At 52.0% G+C, this 27,871-nt stretch overlaps 1 protein-coding gene and 1 long non-coding RNA gene across 2 annotated transcripts in view; one reads left to right on the forward strand and one right to left on the reverse strand.

Moving 5' to 3' along the window:
- The window catches only part of NEDD4L (NEDD4 like E3 ubiquitin protein ligase), a 29,993-nt gene extending 14,638 nt beyond the window's left edge, over nt 1–15,355 (forward strand). The window contains 13 exon segments of the mRNA XM_061355589.1: nt 1,254–1,312; nt 3,962–4,027; nt 4,320–4,549; nt 4,637–4,758; nt 4,836–4,906; nt 5,243–5,338; nt 5,494–5,567; nt 11,583–11,643; nt 11,767–11,826; nt 12,256–12,363; nt 12,459–12,555; nt 12,856–12,928; nt 14,027–15,355. Coding sequence (XP_061211573.1) covers nt 1,254–1,312; nt 3,962–4,027; nt 4,320–4,549; nt 4,637–4,758; nt 4,836–4,906; nt 5,243–5,338; nt 5,494–5,567; nt 11,583–11,643; nt 11,767–11,826; nt 12,256–12,363; nt 12,459–12,555; nt 12,856–12,928; nt 14,027–14,129 — 1,220 coding nt within the window. The 3' untranslated portion in view covers nt 14,130–15,355.
- Nucleotides 13,329–17,308, reverse strand: LOC133213401 (uncharacterized). The gene is made up of 3 exons (XR_009725810.1): nt 16,962–17,308; nt 13,677–13,894; nt 13,329–13,549 (listed from the first exon to the last, which is right to left on the reverse strand). It is a non-coding gene; the product is annotated as an uncharacterized LOC133213401 (long non-coding RNA).
- Between the last annotated feature and the right edge of the window lie 10,563 nt (nt 17,309–27,871).

The raw sequence follows: 27,871 nt of genomic DNA on the forward strand, positions 1-27,871 counted from the left end.
CCTGCACCCCAGGGATCCCCTGTTCCCTGCAGGATGCTCATACCCCTGCATCCCAGAGCCTCCAGGGATCCCCTGTTCCCTGCAGGATGCTCATACCCCTGCATCCCCAGGGATCCCCTGTTCCCTGCAGGATGCTCATACCCCTGCACCCCAGGGATCCCCTGTTCCCTGCAGGATGCTCATACCCCTGCATCCCAGAGCCTCCAGGGATCCCCTGTTCCCTGCAGGATGCTCATACCCCTGCATCCCCAGGGATCCCCTGTTCCCTGCAGGATGCTCATACCCCTGCACCCCAGGGATCCCCTGTTCCCTGCAGGATGCTCATACCCCTGCATCCCAGAGCCTCCAGGGATCCCCTGTTCCCTGCAGGATGCTCATACCCCTGCATCCCCAGGGGCCTCCAGGGAACCCTGTTGGGACTAAACCAGGTTTTCCAAGCCCATCCAGAGCAGTTCCCAGGCACTGACAGGGGGATGGACGTGGTCCATGGGCTCCATCAGCGCCCATCTTGGCTCCACCAGTGCAGCCAGCAGTGGTTTAAGGGGCAGGAGGGGTGAGGATGCAGCAGGAGGTGGTGCAGAGGGGAAGCAGCAGCAGGCTGCTGGTTGGAAAGGGCATGGAGAGCATGGATCCGAGTGCACCCAGCCTGTGCTGTGTGTAGGAGCGAGTGCTGAGCCCTGGTCCCACTCTGCAGGCACGGGTGGGAAGGGACCAGAGCAGAAGGGAGCTGGGCAAGGATGTGCCCATGGCATTGTGCACACTGAGGGCTGCTGATCCTCATGGATCCCTTCAGTTAACAGTGGGGAATGGGGAGCTGAAGCAGAGCAGATGGGGGAGCCCATCTTTGCCCTTTGGTCCCTTGGAGCTTTGTCTTCTCGTTGCAACCCCATCGTGTCGTTGTGGTTCTGTGCTGTACCAGGACGTGGGCAGGAGCACACATCCCACATCCCATAGGGTCTGGAGCAGGCCCTGGGGCTCCCCATGGCCACAGAGCTGCTCTCCCCTCCAAACCAGAGCACGTTGCCTCCTCCAAGCATGGCCTTTGGCCCTGCTTCCTCTCCAGGTGCTGAGCTGGAAACCAGTGGCTCCAGTTGGGGCTGGGCCTTTGGAGGGGGTGAATGCCCCTTGTGCAGCCCCGGAGGTGCGGGCTGAGGGGTGGCAATGGCAGGGAACCAGGCTGTAGGGGAAGGAGCAGCACCCGTGCACAGTGGGGCCCCAGAGCAGTAATGGTGCTCCTGCTTCTCTCACTACAGACAATAAGATCACCCAGTGGGAAGACCCCAGGCTGCAGAACCCAGCCATTACTGGTCCAGTAAGTACTGGGGATGGGGGGGGGGGGGAAGCAGGGGTTTGGGATGGATACAGGAGCAAGGCTCCCATTTACCCATCCCCTTGGTGGTGACTGAGAGCAGAGCTGAGACACGGGGCTCCCCTTTGGGTGCCCTCAGCATCAGGAGCTCTGTCCACTATGGGGGAGTTGGGAGTGTGGGTCCAGAGTGGAACAGAGACAGAATTCCTCCTGGGAATGGGAGCATCCCTGTATCCATAGATGGGAGCATCCCTGTATCCATAGATGGGAGCATCCCTGTATCCATAGCCCCATAGATGGGAGCATCCCTGTATCCATAGATGGGAGCATCCCTGTATCCATGCAATGGGAGCATCCCTGTATCCATATGGGAGCATCCCTGTATCCATCAATGGGAGCATCCCTGTATCCATCAATGGGAGCATCCCTGTATCCATCAATGGGAGCATCCCTGTATCCATCAATGGGAGCATCCCTGTATCCATAGATGGGAGCATCCCTGTATCCATCAATGGGAGCATCCCTGTATCCATCAATGGGAGCATCCCTGTATCCATCAATGGGAGCATCCCTGTATCCATCAATGGGAGCATCCCTGTATCCAGCAGCATCCCTGTTCATCAATGGGAGCATCCCTGTATCCATCAATGGGAGCATCCCTGTATCCCCATATGGGAGCATCCCTGTATCCATCAATGGGAGCATCCCTGTATCCATCAATGGGAGCATCCCTGTATCCCCATATGGGAGCATCCCTGTATCCATCAATGGGAGCATCCCTGTATCCCCACATAGGAGCATCCCTGTATCCATAGATGGGAGCATCCCTGTATCCATAGACCCATAGATGGGAGCATCCCTGTATCCATAGACCCATAGATGGGAGCATCCCTGTATCCATAGACCCATAGATGGGAGCATCCCTGTATCCATAGCCCCATAGATGGGAGCATCCCTGTATCCATAGATGGGAGCATCCCTGTATCCATAGATGGGAGCATCCCTGTATCCATAGCTCCTGAGGAATTGTAAGGGCAAGGGTGTAATTCCAGTTGTCTGGGATGAAAACCAGTGGATGCTGGAGCAGAGCTGCTTTGGAGTGGGGTGCCATGCACTTACTGCTTGAGGTGCTGCTGTACCCTGGGTACAGATCCCTCAGATTCCCATAAATGCGTAAGTCCAGCTGGGAGAGGAGAGCTGTCCCTCCTCTCTGTGTGCTTCAGGAGGGTTCCACAGCCAACACAGGACCCAAACCCCTCCTGCACCAGTTAAACATCCAGGACTCATCTTCTAATGCCTGTAATGGTGCTTCTGGTGCAGTGACAACACCTGCACCCAAACTGCAGCCGTGCTGCGAGGTGACCTGAGGGCTGTTGGGCAGCTGGGCTGTCACCAGGGGAGATGATGTGCAGTGAGTGTGTGTGTGCATGTGTGTATGTCAGTGCTGCTGGCACTGCATCCCAAAGCCCCTGTAGAGCCTGGGGGCAGGATGGAGCTGCTCTTTGTGACCCAAAATCGGTCTCATCCTCCCCAAAACCACGTTGAGTCCTGAGCCTGCTCCTCACCTTGCATAGGGAGGAAGGATGTGGTTGGCACTAGGGTCAGGGATGGGCAGTAAGGATGTGGTTGGCACTGGGATCAGGGACGGGCAGTAAGGATGTGGTTGGCACTAGGATCAGGGGTGGGCAGTAAGGATGTGGTTGGCACTGGTGGGGGGGTGGTGTGGTTGGTGGGTGGGTGGGGGGTGGTGTGGTTGGTGGGTGGGGGGGTGGGTGTGGTTGGCACTAGGATCAGGGACGGGCAGTGAGGATGTGGTTGGCACTAGGGTCAGGGACGGGCAGTAAGGATGTGGTTGGCACTAGGGTCAGGGACGGGCAGTGAGGATGTGGTTGGCACTGGGATCAGGGACGGGCAGTAAGGATGTGGTTGGCACTGGGATCAGGGATGGGCAGTAAGGATGTGGTTGGCACTAGGATCAGGGACGGGCAGTAAGGATGTGGTTGGCACTAGGATCAGGGACGGGCAGTGAGGATGTGGTTGGCACTAGGATCAGGGGTGGGCAGTGAGGATGTGGTTGGCACTAGGATCAGGGGGCCTGAACAGGGGATGTCTGCCCATGGCCTGCGAGCCCAAATCGTGTTTGATGCTGCTGTGGCTTTACCAGAGCCTTGCAACTGGGAAGAGAAGGGCCTGGACCTCCTCCTCAGGCCCCTGTGGGTACGGACCTGCCTCCTGAGCTCGTCACTGGTTCTTAGGCCCTAATGCTGCGGACTTGGGGTCTGTGGGGTAGCACCCACCCTAGCTCTGTGCTCCCTGCTGTGCGCATCCATAGCCCATGGATACTGTACTCACACCCCCTGTTCCTCCCCTAGTGAGGCACATGGAGGGCAGCAGTACCCCCAGTACTGCCTGTGTTAGGGTCGGGTCTGCTCCCCCCTGCTCCTAAAGGAGAGGGATGGCTGCGGGTACCTGTGAGCAGTGGGGTTTGGATGAACCCCCATGTAGGCAGCCCCTCTGTGTGTGGGGGGGTTTATATGAACCCCCATGTAGGCAACCCCTGTGTGATGCTGAGGTGTGGCTGTATCTGCATCCATACCCATACCCACGGGTGCTGGAGCCCCGAGTGATGGGCGCTGCGCTTCTCTCCACCAGGCAGTTCCCTATTCCAGGGAGTTCAAGCAGAAGTATGACTACTTCCGGAAGAAGTTGAAGAAACCAGTGAGTAAACTGGGTTTGTGCTGGGATGGGGGCACCGAGGGTGGGGGAACCCAGGGCAGGAACGCACTGGAACACACTGGGGCACACTGGAGCACACTGCTCCGTAAGGGGTTGTCTGTGCAGCAGGCCCGAGGCAGCGGTGATGGACACGGCACCAGTGGCTGTGTTCCTCAAGGAGGGTCGCCTAGGTTTACCCAAGGCTGAGTGTTGAGGGGTCCCCCCTGAGCAGAGCCCACAGGGATGGGGTCACCCCCCTTGGTGGTGCCTCACGGACCCCCCGCTCCGCCCCCAGGCCGATATCCCGAACCGCTTTGAGATGAAGCTGCACCGGAACAACATCCTGGAGGAGTCGTACCGCCGCATCATGTCCGTCAAGAGGCCCGACGTGCTCAAGGCCAGGCTCTGGATCGAGTTCGAGGCCGAGAAGGGGCTGGACTACGGCGGCGTGGCCAGGGAGTGGTTCTTCCTCTTGTCCAAGGAGATGTTCAACCCCTACTACGGGCTCTTCGAGTACTCAGCTACGTAAGCGGCCCCGCGAGCCCCCCGTGCCCAGGGGCTGTGCTGCAGGGCCGCGCTTGCTGAGCTCTCTCTTTTCTCTCCCCACCCAAGGGACAACTACACCCTTCAGATTAATCCTAATTCAGGTCTCTGTAACGAAGACCACCTGTCCTACTTCACCTTCATCGGCCGCGTGGCCGGGCTGGCCGTGTACCACGGCAAGCTGCTGGATGGTGAGTGAGGGGCTGCCCTTGGCTTCAGGGGGGCTCCCCCAGGGCACAGGGAGCTCAGCTGCACCCCTCTCCTGCAGGCTTCTTCATCCGCCCTTTCTACAAGATGATGCTGGGGAAGCCCATAACGCTGAAGGACATGGAGTCAGTGGTGAGCCATCCCCGTGAGCCCCTCCTGCTGCCAGGGCAAGGGCTCCATGGACTGGGCTCATCACATGGGTCCTGATGCAAGGGGTCCCATGGAGTGAGGAGGCTTCTCTTTTGGGGTCCACGACCACGAGGACACTTAGAGGGGGGTCAGGGTTTTCCTACAAGGAAACCTCTTCCCCTGAGCTGTCCCATAGCTGCCTTTGGTCCTATTAAAAGACTCTAAGCCCCTCCTCATAGTGTGTGTGGAGGCAGGAGTCCTCCTCCTCCTCCTCCTCCCAGCCCCATTACAGGCCCCATACGGTTCCCTGTGCCCTGACTGCTGCTGTTTAACCCCTAGGACAGTGAATACTACAACTCCCTGAAGTGGATCCTGGAGAACGACCCCACGGAGCTGGATCTCATGTTCTGCATCGACGAGGAGAACTTTGGCCAGGTACGGGAAGGCCGTCCCATGGCTGCCGATGGCCTGATGCCATCCCTGCCTGTGGAGCAAGGGGGATGGCTCCATGGCCGTGAGGGTGCAGCAGCTCCTGCAGGGGGTGGGAGCATTCCGGGCTGTGCTTGACCCCTCTCCCATGGCAATTCCAGACCTACCAGGTGGACCTGAAGCCCAACGGCTCCGAGATCATGGTGACGAACGAGAACAAGCGGGAGTACATCGAGTACGTACGGGCGGGGGGGGTGGCACTCGGTGTAAGGAGGGGGGGGTGAAGCATCGAGGGACGAGCTGGAGCCCTGAGGATGGGTAAGACTCACACTAATGAGGATCTCTGGCCCTTGTCCATGTGTCTGTCCCTTTGCCCATATCTCTGTCCCTTGTCTGTCTGTCTGTCCCTTTGCCCATATCTCTGTCCCTTGTCTGTCTGTCTGTCCCTTTGCCCATATCTCTGTCCCATTGTCCATGTGTCTGTCCCTTTGCCCATATCTCTGTCCCTTGTCTGTCTGTCCCTTTGCCCATATCTCTGTCCCTTGTCTGTCTGTCTGTCCCTTTGCCCATATCTCTGTCCCTTGTCTGTCTGTCTGTCCCTTTGCCCATATCTCTGTCCCTTGTCTGTCTGTCTGTCCCTTTGCCCATATCTCTGTCCCTTGTCTGTCTGTCTGTCCCTTTGCCCATATCTCTGTCCCTTGTCTGTCTGTCCCTTTGCCCATATCTCTGTCCCTTGTCTGTCTGTCTGTCCCTTTGCCCATATCTCTGTCCCTTGTCTGTCTGTCCCTTTGCCCATATCTCTGTCCCTTGTCTGTCTGTCTGTCCCTTTGCCCATATCTCTGTCCCTTGTCTGTCTGTCCCTTTGCCCATATCTCTGTCCCTTGTCTGTCTGTCCCTTTGCCCATTTTGCCCATATCTCTGTCCCTTGTCTGTCTGTCCCTTTGCCCATATCTCTGTCCCTTGTCTGTCTGTCTGTCCCTTTGCCCATATCTCTGTCCCTTGTCTGTCTGTCCCTTTGCCCATATCTTGTCCCTTGTCGCATATCTCTGCCCTTGTCTGTCTGTCCCTTTGTTTTGTTTGTTTGTTGTCCTTTGCCCATATCTCTGTCCCTTGTCTGTCTGTCTGTCCCTTTGCCCATATCTCTGTCCTTGTTGTTGTTGTTTTGTTTTGTTTGTTGTCCCTTTGCCCATATCTCTGTCCCTTGTCTGTCTGTCCCTTTGCCCATATCTTTGTCCCTTGTCTGTCTGTCCCTTTGCCCATATCTCTGTCCCTTGTCTGTCTGTCTGTCCCTTTGCCCATATCTCTGTCCCTTGTCTGTCTGTCTGTCCCTTTGCCCATATCTCTGTCTCTGTGTTTCTCTTATCTGTGTGTCTGTCCATATGTGTCTGTCTGTCTATCCCTTTGTCCCTGTGTCCACCTGTCCCTCCATGTGTCCGCATGTCCCTGTGTCCACCTGTCTGTCCCTGTGTCCGTCTTGCCGTGTTTCTGCCTGTCTGTCCCTGTGCCTGTCCATGTGTCTGCCTGTCTCACCATGTGTCCGTCTGTTCCTATGTCCGCCTGTTTGTCCATGTGTCTGTCTGTCTGTCCCTGTATCCACCTGTACCTCCGTATGTCCGCCTGTCTGTCCCTGTGTCTGTCTGTCCCTGTGTCCATCTGTTTATCCCTGTGTCCGCCTGTCTGTCCATGTGTCTGCTCCTCTGTCCCTGTGTCCGCCTATCTGTCCGTGTGTCTGTCTGTCCCTGTGTCCATCCCTGTGTCCACCTGTCTGTCCATGTGTCTGTCTGTCCCTGTGTCCGCCTATCTGTCCATGTGTCTGCCTGTCTCTCCGTGTGTCCATCTGTCAATGTGTCCACCTGTCTGTCCACCTCTCTGTCCATGTGTCTGCTTGTCTCTCCATGTGTCCGCCTGTCTGTCTCCGTGTCCATCTTTCCCTGTGTCCGCCTGTCCCTGTGTCCACCTGTCTGTCTCTGTGTCCGCTTGTCTATGTGTTCATCTGTTCCTGTGTCCGCCTGTCTGTGCCTGTCTTTCCCTATGTCTGCCTGTCTACCCCTGTGTCCACCTGTCCCTGTGTCCACCTGTCTGTGTGTCTGCCTGTTCCTATGTCTGCCTGTCTCCCTGTGTATCCGTGTGTCCCTGTGTCTGCCTGTGTCCGCCTGTCTCTTCGTGTTTCCGCCTGTGTCCTGCATCCACCTGTCTGTCCCTGTGTCCACCTGTCTGTCCATCTGTCTTTCCCTGTGCCCATCTGTCCCTGTGTCTGCCTGTCTGTCCCTCTGTCCGCTTGTCTGTCAATCTTTCCCTTTGTCCGCCTGTCCATGTGTCCTTCTGTCTCTCCGTGTCTTCGCCTGTCTGCCTGTCTTTCCCTGTGTCCGCCTGTCTGTCCCTGTGTCCGCCTGTCCCTATGTCCACCTGTCCTTGTGTCTGCTTGTCTATGTGTCCATCTGTTCCTATGTATACCTGTCTGTCCCTGTCTGCCTGTCTCTCCGTGTGTCCGCCTGTCTGTCCGCCTGTCTGTCCCTGTGTCTGCCTGTCCCTATGTCCACCTGTCTGTCCCTGTCTCCGCTTGTCTATGTGTCCATCTGTTCCTGTGTCCACCTGTCTGTCCCTGTGTCTTCCTGTCTCTCCGTGTGACCGCCTGTCTGTCCTCCTGTCTGTCCCTATGTCCACCTGTCTGTCCCTGTGTCCGCTTGCCTATGTGTCCATCTGTTCTTATGTCCACCTGTCTGTTCCTGTGTCTTCCTGTCTCTCCGTGTGTCTGCCTGTCCCTACGTCCGCCTGTCTGTCCCTGTGTCCGCCTGTCTGCCCATGTCTGTCTGTCCCTATATCTGCCTGTCCATGTGTTCTCCTGTCTCCATGTCTCCGCCTTTCTGTCCTGCATCCGCCTGTGTTTCCCTGTGTCTGCCTGTCTCTTTGTGGGTCTGCCTGTCTTTCCCTGTGTCCACCTCTCTGTCCCTGTGTCCGCCTGTCTGTCCCTGTGTCCGCTTGTCTCTGTGTGTCCGCCTGTCTGTCCCTGTGTCCGCCTGTCTGTCCCTGTGTCTTCCTGTCTCTCCGTGTGTCTGCCTGTCTGTCCCTGTGTCCGCCTGTCTGTCTGCCCCTGTGTCTGCTTGTCTATGTGTCCATCTGTTCCTGTGTCCACCTCTCTGTCCCTGTCTTCCTGTCTCTCCGTGTCCGCCTGTCTCTCCCTATGTCTGCCTGTCTGTTCCTGTGTCCACCTGTCTCTCCCTTTGTCCACCTGTCTGTCCCTGTGTCCGCTTGTCTCTCTGTGTCCGCCTGTCTGTTCCTGTCTGCCTGTCTGTCCCTGTGTCCGCCTGTCTGTCCCTCTGTCCACCTGTCCCTATGTCCACCTGTCTGTCCGTGTCCGCTTGTCTATGTGTCCATCTGTTCCTATGTCCACCTGTCTGTCCCTGTGTCTTCCTGTCTCTCCCTGTGTCTGCCTGTCTTTTCCTGTGTCCACCTGTCTGTCCCTGTGTCTGCCTGTCTGTCCGCCTCTCTGTCCCTGTGTCTGCTTGTCTCTGTGTCCATCTGTTCCTATGTCTACCTGTCTGTCCCTGTCTGCCTGTCTCTCCCTGTGTCTGCCTGTCTGTCCCTGTGTCTGTCCGCCTGTCTGTTCCTCTGTCCGCTTGTCTCTGTGTGTCCGCCTGTCTGCGTCCATCTGTTCCTATGTCCACCTGTCCCTGTCTGCCTGTCTCTCCCTGTGTCCGCCTGTCTGTCCCTGTCTGCGTGTCTCTCCCTGTGTCCACCTGTCTGTCCCTGTCTGCCTGTCTGTCCCTGTGTCCGCTTGTCTCTGTGTGTCCGCCTGTCTGTCCCTGTGTCCGCCTGTCTGTCCCTGTGTCCGCCTGTCTGTCTGTCCCTGTGTCTGTGGGTCTATGTGTCCATTTGTTCCTATGTCCACCTCTCTGTCCCTGTCTGCCTGTCTCTCCGTGTCCGCCTGTCTCTCCCTATGTCCGCCTGTCTGTCCCTGTGTCCGCCTGTCTGTCCATCTGTCCTGTGTCTGCTTGTCTGTGTCCATCTGTTCCTATGTCTACCTGTCTGTCCCTGTCTGCTTGTCTCTCCCTGTGTCCGCCTTTCTGTTCCTGTGTCCACCTGTCTTTCCCTTTGTCCACCTGTCTGTCCCTGTGTCCGCTTGTCTTTGTGTGTCCGCCTGTCTGTCTGCCTGTCTGTCCCTGTGTCTGCTTGTCTATGTGTCCATCTGTCCCTGTGTCTGCCTGTCTGTCCCTGTGTCTTCCTGTCTCTCCGTGTGTCTGCCTGTCTTTCCCTCTGTGCGCCTGTCTGTCCCTGTGTCCGCTTGTCTCTGTGTGTCCACCTGTCTGTCCTTGTGTCTGCCTGTCCCTATGTCCACCTGTCTGTCCTTGTGTCTGCTTGTCTGTGTCCATCTGTTCCTATGTCTGCCTGTCTCTCCCTGTGTCTGCCTGTCTGTCCCTGTCTCCGCTTGTCTATGTGTGTCTGCCTGTCTGTCCCTGTGTCCGCTTGTCTGTCCCTGTGTCCGCCTGTCTGTCCCTGTATCTGCTTGTCTATGTGTCCATTTGTTCCTATGTCCACCTCTCTGTCCCTGTCTGCCTGTCTCTGTGTCCGCCTGTCTCTCCCTATGTCTGCCTGTCTGTCCATCTGTCCTGTGTCTGCTTGTCTGTGTCCATCTGTTCCTATGTCTACCTGTCTGTCCCTCTCTGCTTGTCTCTCCCTGTGTCTGCCTGTCTGTTCCTGTGTCCACCTGTCTTTCCCTTTGTCCACCTGTCTGTCCCTGTGTCTGCTTGTCTGTGTGTCCGCCTGTCTGTCGTGTCCACCTGTCTGTCCTTGTGTCTGCCTGTCTGTCCATCTGTCCTGTGTCTGCTTGTCTGTGTCCATCTGTTCCTATGTCTCCTGTCTTCCCTGTCTGCTTGTCCTGTGTCCGCTTGTCTATGTGTCTATCTGTCCCTGTGTCCACCTGTCTGTCCCTGTGTCTGCCTGTCTGTCCCTGTGTCTTCCTGTCTCTCCGTGTGTCCGCCTGTCTGTCCCTGTGTCCGCTTGTCTCTGTGTGTCCGCCTGTCTGTCCCTGTGTCCGCTTGTCTATGTGTCTGTCTGTCCCTGTGTCTGCCTGTCTGTCCCTGTGTCTTCCTGTCTCTCCGTGTGTCCGCCTGTCTGTCCCTGTGTCCGCTTGTCTCTGTGTGTCCACCTGTCTGTCCCTGTGTCTGCCTGTCTGTCCGCCTCTCTGTCCCTGTGTCTGCTTGTCTATGTGTCCATATGTTCCTATGTCTACCTGTCTGTCCCTGTCTTCCTGTCTCTCCCTGTCTGTCCCTGTGTCTACTTGTCTGTGTCCATCTGTTCCTATGTCCACCTGTCTGTCCCTGTCTGCCTGTCTCTCCCTGTGTCCGCCTGTCTGTCCCTATGTCCACCTCTCTGTCCCTGCCTGCCTGTCTCTCCCTGTGTCCGCCTGTCCCTGTCTGCCTGTCTCTCCCTGTGTCCACCTGTCTGTCCCTGTCTGCCTGTCTCTCCCTATGTCCGCCTGTCTGTCCCTGTCTGCCTGTCCCTGTGTCCGCTTGTCTCTGTGTGTCCACCTGTCTGTCCCTGTGTCTGCCTGTCTGTCCACCTGTCTGTCCCTGTCTCCGCTTGTCTATGTGTCCATCTGTCCCTATGTCCACCTGCCTGTCCCTGTGTCTGTCTCTCCGTGTGTCCGCCTGTCTGTCCCTGTGTCCACCTGTCTGTCTGCCTGTCTGTCCCTGTGTCCGCTTGTCTCTGTGTGTCTGCCTGTCCCTTTGTCTGCCTGTCTGTCCCTGTGTCTGCTTTTCTATGTGTCTATCTGTTCCTATGTCTACCTGTCTGTCCCTGTCTCTCCGTGTGTCCGCCTGTCTGTCCCTGTGTCTGCCTGTCCCTATGTCCACCTGTCTGTCCCTGTGTCCGCTTGTCTGTGTCTTTCTGGTGTCCGCCTGTCGGTCCCTGTGTCTGTGTCTGCCATTCCCTGTGTCCATCTGTCTTTCCCTGTGTCCTCCTGTCTGTTCCTGTGTCTGTCTGTCCCTGTGCCCTCCTGTCTGTCCCTGTGTCTGTCCCCGTCTGTGTGTCCATCGGTCTGTCTGTCTGTCCCTGTGTCCGTGTGTCCATGTGACTGCTTGTCTGTCCCTGTGCCTGTCTGTTCATGTGTCTGCCTGTCTGTCCCTGTCTGTCTGTCCATGTGTCCATCTGTATGTCCCTCTGTGTGTGTGTGTCTGCCTGCCTTTCCCTGTGTCCGTCTGTCTGTCCCTGTGTCCCTGTGTTTGTCTGTGTCTTTACCTGTCTCCTGCAGCCTGGTGATCCAGTGGAGGTTTGTGAACAGGGTTCAGAAGCAGATGAACGCTTTCCTGGAGGTAAGGGCATTCACACCCCTGCTGTGTCCCCTCTCCACCCCTGAAGCCAAGGATCCTGTTAGCTACAACCGGGATCTGCCCTGGAATTACACGGGATTTGACCTGGCTTTTGCTTGTTCCCAGGGATTCACAGAGCTGCTGCCAATTGATCTGATTAAGATTTTTGATGAAAACGAGCTGGAGGTGAGTTCCAGGAACAGGGCAGGAACGCTCATCCCAAAGGGCTGGGTTGGATCCAGCGCCTCCTCCCTCCCTTCCTCTTTGTGAGGGAATTTGCACACAAGATCCTTTGCTTACAGAGGGGTTTGTCTCCCTGGTAATGTATTGACACATAAAAGCACAGCAATGTGTAATCAGTGAGGGTTGAATATGTGCATACAAGAGCCTGTGAGTATCTTGCAGCTTCCTGGGTTGATGCCACTATGCCCTTCCCTGTATGTTTTGAGCAGAACACTGGCCCACAGCACAGTGTCGCTCCAGGAGCCTGGAATTCTCCTCCAGACTCTCCTAAAGAAAAGCTCTCACTCCCCTTTGCATTTACATTTGTGCTGTTTGAAGACAGCAGAGGTTACACAGGTAACACCATAACCATGTACTTCCCTCCCTGTGTAGTTGCTGATGTGTGGCCTCGGTGACGTGGATGTCAACGACTGGAGACAACACACCATCTACAAGAACGGCTACTGCCCCAACCACCCCGTCATCCAGTGGTTCTGGAAGGTAAAGCTGGGAGGCCACGGCCCTGACTCCCCCCCCCCCAGCAAGGCTGAGGACCAGCAGGGTGTAGAGCTGTGCCTGTTGTGTGTTTCCAACAGGCTGTTCTGCTGATGGATGCTGAGAAACGGATCCGGCTGCTGCAGTTCGTCACGGGGACCTCACGTGTGCCTATGAATGGATTTGCTGAACTCTATGGTGAGTAGGGCTGTTAACCAGGGGGTTGCATGGTTAAAGGGCAGTATGCAGTTACTACTGCTGCATTACACATCCTCTACACAAAGGCAGATACTCTGCACAGGTTAACTGCGCTCTAGAAAGAACCAACCACACTCCTATTTGCTTTAATGGACTTGTAACTAAGAGTTCGGTACAACCGACGTAAAATACCTGGTACAATTCATAGCAATATAAACCTTCAGTGTTACAGACAGTGGGGAGGAGATCCCTGTGGTGTCCAACTACTCACACTCCATGCAATGTTTCATTTTCACCCAGGTTCAAATGGTCCTCAGCTGTTTACAATAGAGCAATGGGGAAGTCCTGATAAGCTGCCCAGAGCTCACACATGGTAAGTCATAAAACCAGAACATGAAATACCTTTGCTGTGCTGTTTTGCTGCCAGGAAAGGGGAGACATTTACCTCTGGATCATACAGCATTTAGCAAATGGGATACCCCAAAACCTACACACACGTGTGACCCTGTGTGTGTGTGTCCATGGCTGTATTTAAAAGGCAAAGACATGGACACATGAAAGGCCAAGTCAATAGAGTAAGTGTAGGTGTAGGCACTTCTGATAAGGACTTTTTACTGCTATTAAAAAGTCACAACTGGAAGTCCTCACACCTCAGGACTTCTGTGGGTTAAGATGGGTGTTAGCTAGAACAGGCTTTATTTTACCGCTATTGCGTGGTTCCTGGGATTGGCAAACCAGCAAAAGGAGCTGCAGTTTATGTTTTACTGAGTGTAATATGAATGTGAAAACATCAGCTCTGTTCTGGGCTTTGTAAGGAGGCTGTGCTAACATAAAGGCCCTAAAGCCTGGGACTGCTCACTCAAAATGAGAGGTTAGGAGCTGTCCTCATTTAATCCTAATGTAGAGAGTTTGTAAGGGGTTAAAGCATTCAATACCAGCCTTGTCTTACCTGAAATCCATGTTGTTGATGTGCAGCAGAATAACTTAACTAGTGCTGTGGAGGAAAACCAGCTTTCAGCACATGGTCCTGCCATGAGCATCATCAGGCCCCAGAGAATAACAAGTTTTATTTAAAAGCAAACACATCCCAAAGCCAGCTCGTCCATTCACTCCCCAGTTACCTGTTAGATCTTACAGGACCTTTGCAAGCCCTCCTTTTGGATGGTTCTTTTCCCCCGAGGTTAGAGAATGTGGCCTGTAAATTCAGAGCATCTTCCTGAGTGTTACCACCTTTTAGCAAAGGGGTAAGGTTTCCCATCAGGTGGTTCCTTTGCTCAGGAATTGCCATGTCCGGCTCTGGAAAGCAGCAGGCACGAGGCAGGTCCGGTCTCAGGGGTACCTGCAAGAACACAAGTGTTAGTGTGCGAAGGACACAGGGGAGATGGCACCATTAGGACAATGACATGTTCTCTGTGACCTCTCCTAGTTCTCTAACAGGATTTCTGAGTGCTTCTTGCCCTTCTCCCCCCAGCTTTAATCGCCTCGATTTACCTCTCTATGAATCCTTCGAAGACCTGCGGGAGAAGCTCCTGATGGCGGTGGAGAACGCGCAAGGCTTCGAAGGAGTGGATTAGCTGCCCCACCTCCCCCTGCACACACTCTGCTTGGCCCGAGGGCCCGTGGTGACTCTGGCACAGCCGTGCCCGGCGCTGCCCCACGGAGCAAACCCCACGGGGTCCCACTCCAGGAGTTGAACTGTGCCCTGGGGGTGCCAGCCCCGTGCCATGGACTGAGGCCGGTCCAGCAGGACTTGCTCTATTTATGTTGTGCCTCTGTAGGCAAAGCCCTTAATAAATATTTTACATAATTTCTAATGGCAATGAATGGGATTAATCCTTTTCCAGGTATAGTATTCCAGCTCCTGTTTACTTTTCCATTGATTTAGCCAGTTTCAGATTTTATTTCCTTACAATTAAATATCATCTACTTGGACAACTGAGCATTTTTCTTAATTTCGTACCAGACTGGAGGCCAGTGGCATTCTCTCACAGCACACTTTGAGCCTCGTGTTCCCCAACCATGAAGGAGGTAGGAAGAGGCTGGGAAGCTCCTCGACGTGGCTGCGTGGCGAGAGCAACTCCTCACTGGGCACAGCAGTGTTTTCCTGGCTCCAGAAGCACGGACTGGACGTTGCGTTGTGTATAAATACGGGGCTGGTTCCAGGCAGGGGAGCACCACACACCCCATAGCATGCCAAATCTCATGTCCAGTAACCAAACTGCTGCACCACTGCTAATACTTACATGGACTGTAACTACTATGTGGGCTAGGGTTGGCATCAAGCATTTCATGTGCTGAACCCTGGCCTTACCTTTGTACAGTGGTTTTGTATCTCCCTTCCCTCTTTGGCGGCATTGGATGGATCCTGGCACCGTGGGATTTGGCACTATGGAGAACCAGCCTGTTTGGCTCAGCTCTGTACGTGTTTGCTGCCAACAGCTAACCACCACCGGGGCTGGGTTTGTTTGGAACTGCACCGACTCTAAAGGCACTTTATGTAACCCATGGAAAGTCATATCTGGTTTTATCAGCACATTAATGTGATTCTGTTCTCACTGCACATGTCTCTCTGGTGCAATATCTATCACTTGTGAACTTGCTGCTGCTGTATAAAGGAAACCCCCAGCTGTAGAGCTGAGCCTGCAGACATGGTTCTGTGATTTCTTTTTTACTTAATCACAAAGATTTATTTCCTATACTCTGCTCTCTCTCCATTTTGTTACCTCTGCCATGTTGCATGCCTGAACGATACTGTCCGCGTTGCATCTCTTTTGTGACGGATTAAAAGTGACAATTCCTACTTGATGCGCTCCAGTTCAGTGGTTGCCGCGCTGCAAGGGCAAGGCCTGAGCTTTGCCCTCGCTTACCTGCATGCAGGGGTTTACCCCAGGAACCCATAACTGCCTATGAAGGACAACACATGCCAGACACCGTGTTACCTGGCTGAGAACAGGGAAGAAACCTTCATGCTGTGACAGTCGGCCCACACGTGTGTGCTCACATGTTCAAAGAGCTGATAGCTCATGTTTGAATGCAGGTTAACATTAATTCCCTAGGAAACATTTCCTGCCCTTCCTTTCTGACCTTTTACATGAAAAATGAGACTATCCAAATTTGTACATGGGATTTTGGGGTGGTTGGAGGCTCCCTTCCTGTCCAGTGCCATCAGTTGTAACCTTGTGAATTCTTGGTTGCGAGCTGAAATGTAATCTCATGTACAGCTCAAGGTTGTGACCCTTTATAAGGGGTTTACTGACACTTGCATACATCAGAGCCCTTCCAGCTGTCTGGAATTACACAGTGACATCAGACTGGAAGGGAAATGGTTACTGTTTGTACTTTAAAGAAAACAGAACATCTTTATGAGCCACTCCCCTCACAAACTGACACCCCAAAAGCATTTCCCAGGTACCAAAACACTGACACAAAGTCCACCCCATGAACCATAGAATAGTGTGCAGCTGGACTGCTGTGCTTTATTGGAGAGAAGGGGTTTAATTCTTAGGAAGCAGCTTGATAATAAGATACCAAGCTTAATATTAAAGTGAAGGAGTCCTTGACTTCTCAAGGTGTGCCACTAAAGCGGCAGCTTTGGGCTCACCTGTACAGATGTACTACAGCTCTTTTCTATGGTGTCCAGCAGGAAACTAGATGTGGCGGTCACAAGACCACTTGTGGGATAAGCTGAGGGGAACGGTTCATCCCAGCCCCATTCCTGTGGGTGTAAAGCTGGATTTGTGGCTATCAGAAAGCCAGCTGTCACTGTCCTTACAGGGACACAAGCCACTACTGCCACACAGTATATCTGCCAACTCGGATTTCATTCCTGGTGCCTGCATCAATGGCTAAACCCCTTTTCACCAGCCAGAGCTGGGGTCCTCTGTGCTGTGACACAGCCCAGCAAGTGCCCTTCAGTTTGCACTAAACCACATGAGACTACCCACAGGGCCTGGCTGTGCCAAGGGGCAGCTCAGAGGATCTTTGCTACTTATTTAACACATCTAACCTGAATTCCAGCCTTTCCACCTGAAAGCTGTGGTTGAAGGCATCTTTCTGGGAACAAAATGTCATTTACTTAAAACATGCAACCCACAAAGCAGCAAGCACTCCGGTGGGATTCATAGCTCGGCCCTGTGCCTGTGTTAACATAACAGTCCTACAAGTGCCCATACCCATATGGTTCCCAGTATGTGTAGCAGACTACAGGTACAATACCAGATTGGACTTCCTAAGGTGCACATTCATTTCCTCACCTTCCCAATGAAAGCTTTCCCTTTTCTACGTAGCATTACAACAACAAGAAACCCACCAACCTCCAGCCATCTGCTGTGATGTCACACTAGGAATAACGTGAAACACATGGGAAGCTTCCAGACCTGGAATCCAAGCATGTGACTGTCCCATACCTGTCACTATCACAGCGCACCTCACGCCCACCAGGGACCATCAGTGCAAAGCACACTTGGGCACATGTCCATCAGCACTCACTGCTAACACCTTGCCTGCCCACACTGCTCCACACTTCCATGTGTGGAGGCTCTTGGCCTTTCCTGGCCCATTTCCACAGGGATTCTGCTGGTTTCCTCCATGTTGTTAATGTGTGGCTGTAACCCCAGCCTGCACGCACACACAACAGCATCCCTGCTGCAGTTTCAGGCTTCAGCCCACTGCTCAGGCTTGATACACTCTGGGGAATGGACTTACGGACAAAAGCCTCCTTTTTTTTTTTCTGAGGAGCAATGAAAGAAGCTGCAGTTTGGGTTCCTGACAGCAAAAACTCAGTGTAATAAAGCCAACTTGCAATGAAATGATGCAACTTCATCAAATACTTCATAAAGAACTATGGAAGGCACAGCATTTTATACTTACACTCTATTTCTTTGGCTTTGTTAAAACAGCAAGTGCCTGAAGGTCGCAGCTGGATGTGGCTGGGGAGCCCCTGCTCTATCACACATGCACCAGATTCATTGTTATGCAATTAAACACACCCTCCATATGCTCAGCTTCCGGCAAGTGGTCCCCAAATTCTTCCCCATGATCTGCATGGCACAATAACACCTATGGCCTTTCCAGCTAGGTAAGAACTTGAAGTTCACAAGGGTCATATTCAAGGAGGCTCTTTTCCAGCAGAAATGGCACAACTGAAGTGAGGTTAGTGGCTATGCAGTGTACTCCAAAGATCTATGAGCAGGTAGAACACAAGCTCCACACCTCTCCCAGCTTCCCACCAGCATCACCTCTGTTCCAGTGCAACACTCCATCAGGCTTCCCACGAGAAGCTCTCTCAAGTTACCCAACCCCACAGTGACCACACACACAGCAGCACCTTCTCCTGTTTAAGCCATTCCCGAAATCCAGGTGAATTGTCCATCGTTTCTGTTGTGTATTTTCTGTCACAGCAGCAATCAGCCCCTCCTGACACTACCTTTTCCAGTCTGGAATACCCCTTGGTCTAGTTCACATTGCTTCTCCTGGCTCCTGGTGTCTAGAAGAGGATGGAAAACTGGGAAGTCCTCAATTAGGGTTAGTGCTGCTCAGCAACAACTAACATCAGCCTGTTCTCAATGCTGTTCTCAGACTAAAGCCAACACACAACTGTCAACCAGCTACTAGAAAGAAAACCAACTGCATCCCAGCAAAACCCAGGACAGGGGCATCCCACCCTGAGGGAGATGCTGGTGGCAGCCCTCTGCAATCCAGAGAGCTCAAAGTAGCCCTGGAATTTTCCAAGTTCCAGTAACAATTCCACTCAGGCTATGAGCAAGGTTGAGGAATGTTCCCAGGCTGTCAGGGGATGACTGATTCTTCCCACTGTCACTGCCCTCCTTAGCCATCAAGCATCAAGGGGTGCTTCACCACCAAGGCCAAGGCCTGAAGGGAATTCCTAAAATCCCAGAGCAGCCCCAAGGGAGGGAATGACCCACCACAATACTTCCAGTTGCAATCTGAGAGGAAGAAAGGAAAAAGAAAGCACAACATCACACATACCCCACCACCCTCTGCTTCAGCAAGTGCCCAGGAGCCCAGGAACTGGAATAGGAACAAGGGCTGCCAGGGCAACTAAGAATAAAGGAATCTCTTGCTATGACCCAGAAACAGCATCCAAAATCCTGTTCAGCTTACCAATAGATGGGAACACCCGCTATTAATCAAGTTACTAGAGCTCACTAATGCTGCCACACAGCAGCTCCCTAAATGACTCTGATTACTTGATTCTAGCAGCCACTATTGTGCTGGAGTAACTCAGCCGTGTTGCTGATTGACATGAGCAAACATCTTTGTGCTATAAAGGAACAAGCTCTGGGTGATGCTGAAACATCAGATTAACCAGCTCTCTTTACAACAGGTGACTGCAATCAAACCCCACCTTGACATACGCATCCTTACTATGTGCCATTTGCACGTGGCTAGTAAGGGTTTGTTGCCCTTGAGAAACAAGCAACCAACCCCCCTACCAGCATGTTCAAATCCCAAATCAATACCTACACAGCCACGGTACTCCATAGCCACCCACAGGAGACGCTGCAGTAACTAATGAATAGTGATTCCATTTCTAATTCCATCACTGGAACCTGGTTGCTTCATACCCTGACATGGGAAAAATCCTACACTATCCCAAAGGATTCCTTTTCTGGCTGCCATTAACGACAACAACCATCCCAACTGAAGGTCCAGTTGGACAAGTACCTGATTTGCAGATGCTGCCAAAACAGCTTAAGGGGAAGCAAACAGTAGTGCTTACAGCACTTGAAAACCCAAGTGATGTGCAGCCCAGGGACCTGTACAGAGGAGGTGGCTTCTGTTTTGTTGCACATGAATAGCCATACAATTTATGTATAGTTAAAAATAAACAGCTTCTGGTGCCATGGGAAACTGTGGTTGGAATTCTGGTGCAAAACAGCTTCCAGGCTGCAGCTAGGGAATAAAAAACAACAAACTAGAAAGAACACAGGAGTGCTCAAGCCAGGATCAGGCACCCACTGACACTGGAACATTCCCTCTTTGTGCCCTGCTTTGGACTACATCCACACAATGCCGGAACAGGCAGACCTTCCAGCTCGTAGATGTTAATGACACCAAATCCGTATTAGGACATTATTTAGGGACAACACAGCAGAGCAATTGTGCACATGAGAATGACAGTTCTAACTATACTTAAGCAGTATTTGGGCACTGAAAACCTACTGGCCATCACAAAAGGCTGAAATGCCTTCAAAAACCTGCCCAATCCCTTTGCTTCAGCAATCGAGTACTTAAAATCCAGCTGAATGGGAAGCTGAATTTCCTGCTTTCCTTTCATTCCAGGGTTGACTCCACATAAACCCCAGTCCCTGACATTTCTACATAATACCATCAGGAGAAAGGCACCGGGGGTTTGCTATGGCAACCCAACAGGAACTGCTCCTGTTTCCAGCATCTCCAACACAAGGATCCTAAAGATAAATCATCTCTTCATGATTCCATTGATTATTTGCCCAGCTTTTGACTGAGAGCCCTGTTCAAATTCAATTTCTTCTTGCTCAAATGCATCTGCCTTTTCCCCCTCAATTTCCTTTCTGCCATTTGCTGTGGGTGTTTCATTACCTTGACAGACTGAAGTGCAGTACAACATAAACCCAACATACAGCCATGACAAACACACTGCTCTGGATCTATTCTCTGTCATCTCTCAACCTCATTAACACAAGGTTCTGGCTTTAAACTTCAGTGCTCTTCCCTCTCTGATAATGCTCTCTCAGTGATGTACAACCAGCTCTTACTAAGACCTTCACTTCAGCAAGAGTTGGACATGTGGTGGGTTTGCAGTCTGACCATCTGGGAAACTGAATCCCTGGATGATGGGTGCTGGTCGTTCAGTCAGCTGCTGAAGCCAAGGGAGCCTGGTTTCTGAGTCAGGTGTCAGAAACAGGACTCTGGGAATATAAACTATGGAATTATATATATTAACAGGGAGAGCAATCGGGTTAACTCTGCCATGTAATCTTTGCCTAGCTTTTAGATGCTCAAACTGCAATTATCCTTTGGTCAAAGGAGGGGATTCTCCTCCTATGCTCTGCTCTGGTGAGACTCCCCCCTGCAATCCTGCATCCAACTCTGGGGTCCTCAGTACAAGAGGGACATGGAGCTGCTGGAGCATGTTGAGAGGAGGCCACAGAGCTGCTGCGAGGGCTGGAGCAGCTCTGCTCTGGAGCCAGGCTGAGAGAGCTGGGCTGGGGCAGCCTGGAGAAGAGAAGGCTCCTGAAGGGGAGACCTTAAAGGAAGCTTATGGGAAAGAAGGTGAGAGACTTTTTACAAGGGCCTGTAATATCAGGACAAGCACAGCATCATTTTTGCTGCATTATGTGCAGGAACAATGGGACAGAGGTAAGGCTTCTGCTTGCTCTGCTAATTCTGACCCATTACTTGCTGCATCCTGTCACCTTTTCAGGCTCAGTGCGCACTGTGTGTTTGTGGGTGCATCTCTGTGCTGGAAAACCAGTCACCCCAGTTTCCATTTCCTAGAGCTGCCACTCCTGGAGTAGCCAGAGGACACAACTGCTGCAAAATCAGCTCTTAAACCAAAGCAAACTTTGCCCCTTGGCCTGAAGTTAAAGGATAACAGAGATGGACAGGAGGTCGATGCTTGGCAAATACGAGCCGCATGCAGTGGGCAGACTGCTGTACCTGTGGGGATTCTGGTCTGCTGATGCACAGCTTCAGCTTTAAGGGCTTCTTTACACAGAACAAAACCAAAAGCACACTTGGAAGCAACCAGAGGTAAGTATTTAGTGCTAGTCTAGGAAACCCCTCCCTCTGGAGTTCAGGGAACTGGGGAGGTTCTTGTCCCCACAACTGACTGGTTTTCCCTACCAGCCAGTCATTTCCTTTGCTCCAGTGCTCCACGAACAACAGCTTGTAAGAAAAGTGTCAGGTTTTAACCAGTTCTGTGTCCTCAGCCAGCACGCAGATGGTTCAGTCTCTATTTAATAGCAATGTCAATAGGAATGTGATTACACGTTATCTCAATGCCTGTTACAACATGCAGCTCTTGGCCTCAGTGTTTCCCAATTGTGCCCCAGGCTTTTAAAGATAAAAAGGAGCATCCAGTCCAGATTATGAATTCTCTTTCCTCCCCTTGTATAAAGGGCTTTGTTATTTGAGAGTGAGGCAGGAAACACCTCCCTGGTGCTCCTTTCTTCTACTTGTCACAATAGTGCTGACCCCAACACCCCCAAGGCAGACATCCCACTAATGCCATGACAAGAAGCAGCCCAAGCCAAACCAAAATGCTCCTCAGCAACAAGCCATACTGACAACTGCTCTCCAGGACTAAATGGGGGCAGTGACACTGTGCCAGAAGAATATGGACCAGAACAAGGGCAAAAGCTCTGTGTTGATGTGCTGTTAACAAGTACAGCTTGGCAGCACACCAGCATAGGGAAGAAGTGGTAACACCTCCAAATGTACCCAAAATGCAGATGTCTTTGTGGTTTTGGACTCTGAATTCCCACAGTAATGGAGATGCTGAGGTACTATTTGCTAAGAAAACCTCTTATAGCTTTTAGAACAGAAATTAATCAGGACTTAAACACCAAGGAGAGTCAGCATCAGCTCTTCTAAACCAGAGGTTTGGACCAGAACTTCCATCTGCCCCACTGTGGGCTCCTGGAAGCAAGATCTTGCTCCATCTCTAACTTAAAGCCAAATGACAAAAGCCTCCAGCTTCCAAGGACACCCCTTCTCCTCTGAATATTCAACAGCTGCCTTTGTGTCTGCTTGCTTCAGCCTTGAAGGCAGGATCCAGGAATCTCAGACCAGAGCCAGTTCCCAAATCTCTGCTGCCTTCCTGAGCACATCAGACCCCTGCATTACAGCCTGGTGTTACACACCCAGTCCATAAGGACACTTTTACCATAAACAACTCTAGCATCACCTTGCACTGCTTTCATGTGGCTCTACAAGAGAAAGAAGGGAAGAAAGGGATGGAGCCTCTGCGCTACATCCACTCCCAGGCTCCTTCAGCTCTTGCTCACAAAACCTGAAACACCACATTCCCTTACTGCTGCTCCTTTGTCAGAGGACAAGTAGCTATCAAACCCAAGCCTATCACCAGTATCTGAACTCAGGGTAAGAAGAAAGGATGGAAGCACTTCAAGGCACTTTGAGGACATCACAAACTATTCACCACAGTTCAGGAAGCGATAGTTTCTTGCATTTCATATGGAACAACACGGAAACAAACACGACCATTTGACTGTCTCAACTTGAAGTCAATCTGCAGAAAGGACTGTCCCTGGGTTTGCTTGCTGTACTCATGAAAAATGCCTTTTTCTTCCCCGTTTTCCTTTCTGCTCCAAGACTGATGTATATATATACACATATATATCCCCACCACACTTTATCTGCGCCCTGGCATGCGTTTAATTGGCTTTGTTTGAGCACCCCTGCCCACATGCTGAAGGCCAGGAGTCCAATGACCCAGCAGTCACGTCAGGGGGTCACCTACAGGCATCCTGTTTGTTCAGGGCTGCTGGCTCCTGCTGGCAGAGCAGGAGGGGGGCAGGAGATGACACACACCCCCCACACCCCCCCAAGAGCTCAAAACAGGGGTTCAGCAAAACCTCTCACACTGCAAATGGGAATGACAGCCTAAATACATTGGAAATGCAACTACAGATCCTTGAGAAACTCCTGGGGACAAACTGACTCCATTCTATTGCCTCTCCTATAGCTTCATACTTGGCTATATGAAGACCTCCCCTTCCACCCCATCAGCTTCTGTGCTTTAAGAACCCATTAGATGTCTTGCAAATGCAAAAGCTTATATCAAGCAGATTCCCTTCTCTGAATGCCACAGCATCCTTCGGATTTGGGATGCCTGCTATTCTCCATACAGAAGCATTCCAACTCATTCCCAGTATCACACTTACTCCAGTACCTATCACTTGAATAGGTGCTGGAGCAGAGAACCCCAATAAGCACTTTGCAATGGTCTGTGCTCAGTTCCCTCCTGCTCTCATGTTCGCAAACACAGTATCTGAAAGCTGGGATCACACTCCATGTGCTCTGTGGTTACATGGCCAGATCCCATCTCAGCTGCATTAGGGCAGAAAGCTGGGATCACACCCCATGTGCTCTGGGGTTACATGGCCAGATCCCATCTCAGCTGCATTAGGGCAGAAAGCTGGGATCACACTCCACGTGCTCTGTGGTTACATGGCCAGATCCCATCTCAGCTGCACTAGGGCAGAAAGCTGGGATCACACTCCATGTGCTCTGGGGTTACATGGCCAGATCCCATCTCAGCTGCATTAGGGCAGAAAGCTGGGATCACACTCCATGTGCTCTGTGGTTACATGGCCAGATCCCATCTCAGCTGCATTAGGGCAGAAAGCTGGGATCACACTCCATGTGCTCTGGGGTTACATGGCCAGATCCCATCTCAGCTGCATTAGGGCAGTCTCTGATCCCCCAGAGCACCTGGCACTTCCCTGTTCCAGTTTATGAGCCCTCCTGCACTACCTCTTACCCTCAAAGAGCCACTGTAAACTAAAGCAGTGCAGAGGGGCTTGAGAAAAAGCCTTGGACAGGCCAAGCCATTCCGCCCACCTTGGAACTGTCCAAGTCTGGAAGCCCTGGGAAGGACAGGGATCACCTGCTCCTAAGTTGCTTTAAAAAGCTGGTTCTTAAAACCCAAGCAACACTCATGGACCTCAGAGCCTTCACAAGCAGCTTCACAAGCAGGGACACCGCTCCCCAGCTCCTGCAGCCAGGGCAGCAGCTCTGCCGACCTTTATTCTCATGGCATAAACTCCACCACTTCATGCTCATTGTGGCTGAGACAGCCACCAACCATCACACCTCCCACTTCCAAGTCCACATCCCTATGTGCTGCATCCATGTCTTTTAGATACACCCCTGGGATGGTGACTCCAGCTGGGCAGCCTGTTCCAGAGCTTGACAACCTTTTTGGTGCATAAGTTGATCCTAATAGCCAGTCTAAACCTCCCCTGCTGCAACCTGAGGCCATCTGCTCTTGTCCTATCGCTTGTTACTTGGGAGAAGAGACCAACAAATCACCCCAGAGGGTTTGTTCATTTACCTGAAGTTAAAGCAGAGCTCGCTGCTGATAAGAAGGATTAATATTTAACATGCTCAAGTTCATGTATGTGAAATAGCTGTGAGCAGCAGGAAGCCCTGAGAATACACCACCTCACTCCACCACAGGGAACACATGTGCATTTCCCCACCAGAAGGCTATTTCACAACACTCAGACCTATGTTCCCCTCTGCATATCTCAGGGGCTTGTAAAGCCCCACAGCCCCAGACAGGAGAAGAGGCTCCCAGTGCCCAAAGCTGTGCATGGGGGTTGCAGCCACAAGGAATGGCACCCTGAGAAATGCAGCCCTACCTCTCCCAGGGCAAACACAGTCCAGGCTAAGTGCTAGAGAAGCAGCACTGCTCAGATGTACGAGCAGGCTGGTGCTCGAGTAATCTTTAACACAGGCAGCCCTGTGGCTGGGACACAGAGGCACAAGTGCCACCTTTGCACAGTGCCAGTCCCACCACACACCGCCCAGGCAGCTGAGGTGGAAGCCATCAGCTCATGCCTGGAGGAAATAACCCTCTTTCCACTGGGGAGAAAGGTCTGTGTATGTGGTGCTTTGAGTTCTCCAGTCAGAAGAAACCCAAGGTTTCAGGAGTGCTCTAGGAACAGCAGGTGAGTTCTATGTTTCATTTCATACAGCATTTAACCTGTAAGTGTAACTCCGATTTGTAATTTGCTAAGCAGAGAATGATCTGAGCGAACCTTGAAAGCAAACCCTGCTGAAATGACTGCACATTACATAAAGAGTTGTTACTTCCACAAGAAAATAATTGATTTTTACTTGATCTTTAAATGAAGAGATGACTAAACCAAGAACTGAATTGATCTCCAATACAAGAGGTTGGGAAGTGGCATTTTTTTCTTTGGTGCCAGTACCAAGTTTCAGCCTTTAAAATTAAACCCCCATAAAATGCAGACTCCTTCAGCTGAAGCTGACTCCTCTGAGGCTAAACACATGCTCTAAAGGTGCAGAGATTAGATACACGCTTTGTGTTCTGAGATGCTATCAGTGATTCAGCAATACAGGGTGTCCTGATGCATCATGGGGCTATGCAGTGGCTATAAACCCCCATAGGGACCATGAGAGACTGATACAGCAGGTACCTAGCTCCAAAAGCACTGAAATATCTCCTAATAAACCTGTTTTCAGGTAACAGATATTAAAGCAAGCATTTGTCACAAAGCAAACAGCATTTTCCTCCCCCACCTTGGGGTTGCTTTCTCCTTTAAAAAGCTCATGTGGATTTTCATTTCTCCACTAAAAAATACAGAAAGAAAATAGGTTTGACCGGCAGCTACTTCCTTTTTCAGACACTAATATCAATGCAATATTAAGAAATGAAGTACAGAAAAAAGAAAGCCTCAAATTCATTCTTTTAACTGAATTCTACACCATTGTATAACCTGGAAAACCAGTAGCAATAGGTGAGCTGAACTGGTATATGGTTACACAGGCAGCTAATTCCTATCATTGGCATCCAGCTCCTAATAGCTTAGAAAGAACTCAGGGATTCCTTAAGGAGCTCCCGCATGCAGTCACTTCCCCATCCAGCAGGAGGATGAGCAGCTCCTCCCTCTTACACTGAGCTCCAGCTCCTTTTGCAAACACAGCCACATGTCAATGTTATGGATTGCATGAACACACACAAGGAACAACCCTGTTGTTGAACGTTTTTGCTTTCACGGCAGCTATTTCATGGTGAGGTAGAGGATGGGATGTTCTTTGATCTCAAACAGCAGCACAACTGTGAGAGTACTCACATCAAATACCAATGTAAAGAACCTCAGAGTCGCAGGGCACTGCACCAAGAGAGAATTCCACACACAGCATCCACTATTGCCTGCTGGACAGGGCAACCAGCCCTGGGGACCACAGGGGAGCACACTGGACCTCAGGACCTCAATGTGCCTCACCACGTGTGACAAACCAGCTGTGCCTCAGCCAGAGCAATGCTCAGCCATGGGCTGCACCCCAAAACACCTCAGCAACACCCACCTAGATGCAGCCCCTCGCCCAGCTGCACAGCATGCCAGAGCATGTTCTGACTGACAATCCCTCAATGCCTGCATGAGGTCTGGCATTCTGTAGCTGCCCTCTAACCCTTCCATGAAAGGAAGGCCTCAAAGAGGAGATCATCACCTTTTATCTCAGCTACTGGGACTCCAGTGCCAACATTCCTGTTCCACACACAGTTAAGTTCTAGCAGTGCATATGCTGCAGATGCTCACAAAACCATCAAGCAGATATTTAGCAAAGCCCAGACCTTCTAAACTGCTGGGACACAAATGCCTTAGGCCAGTCCATCAGCACTGGCTTTGGGATTACACCTCCAGGAGTTCTGTGCCACACAGCTTAGTCAGTGCAAACCCCCAGTTCCAAGAGCTGGCTTTGAAAAGCACGTTTCAGTCTGCCCTTTCCCTCCACAAAGCTCCCTCCACCCAGAGCACAAACCCCACAGCAGCAGCACAGACCCAGACACCATCACAGGTGCCCAGGCCACCCATTGCCCCAGGCACAAGGCCACCTCTGGTACAATTAGGCACACCTTCAAGCCAACACAAAGACTGGAGGGACACAAGTTTCCTGGTGATTTACTGCTGATCCAGCTCATTTCCCACCAATGCCCCCTCTATAAAGGGCATCAAGTTTAATACATAGCAGAGGAACACCACCTATTTTAACTGCTGAGCACTCAGAGCATCCCATTACAACCAAGGATTAGAAGTCTACCTACTTGTCAGTTGCAGCTCGCTCACTCCAGCTGGGTCAGTCCTGAAGAGCAGCTTCCAGAAGCCCAGAGCTGTTGCTACCCAGTAAATCCAGGCCCCTGTGCCTCCCCAGGTTAACAGAGGCTATTCCGAGGGTCCAGGCACACGGCTATGGCTTTGCAGACTGAACACTCTAGAAAGATCCCCTCACACCTGATCTTGATGAAGCCCTAATTGATTGCCTGCTCGCCCAGCCACCTGGGGCACTCCCTTCTCTGCTTCTGCAGCCTCAATTAACAACTCCTCTTTCAATGTCAAAGCTTCAATTCCCAGCGCTAGGCCAGGGATTGCTGCTGCTCCAGTTTCTGTTGAGCTCAGGATCCATGTTTCACTCCCCTCCTGTTTCTATGTGCAAGGTGCCTGCAATGCGTGAGCTGCTCATAGTTAACAGACACTATAGCCATTGAGGTGTCCAGTTGAGAGCCAGCTCCTGCTCACTGAATCCTTCCCACAGCCTT

This window comes from Neopsephotus bourkii, unplaced genomic scaffold (assembly GCF_033783945.1).
Source record: "Neopsephotus bourkii isolate Nb327-2 ecotype Australia unplaced genomic scaffold, CSIRO-AGI_Nbou_v1 NB_809, whole genome shotgun sequence".
Taxonomy (NCBI): Eukaryota; Metazoa; Chordata; class Aves; order Psittaciformes; family Psittacidae; genus Neopsephotus; species Neopsephotus bourkii.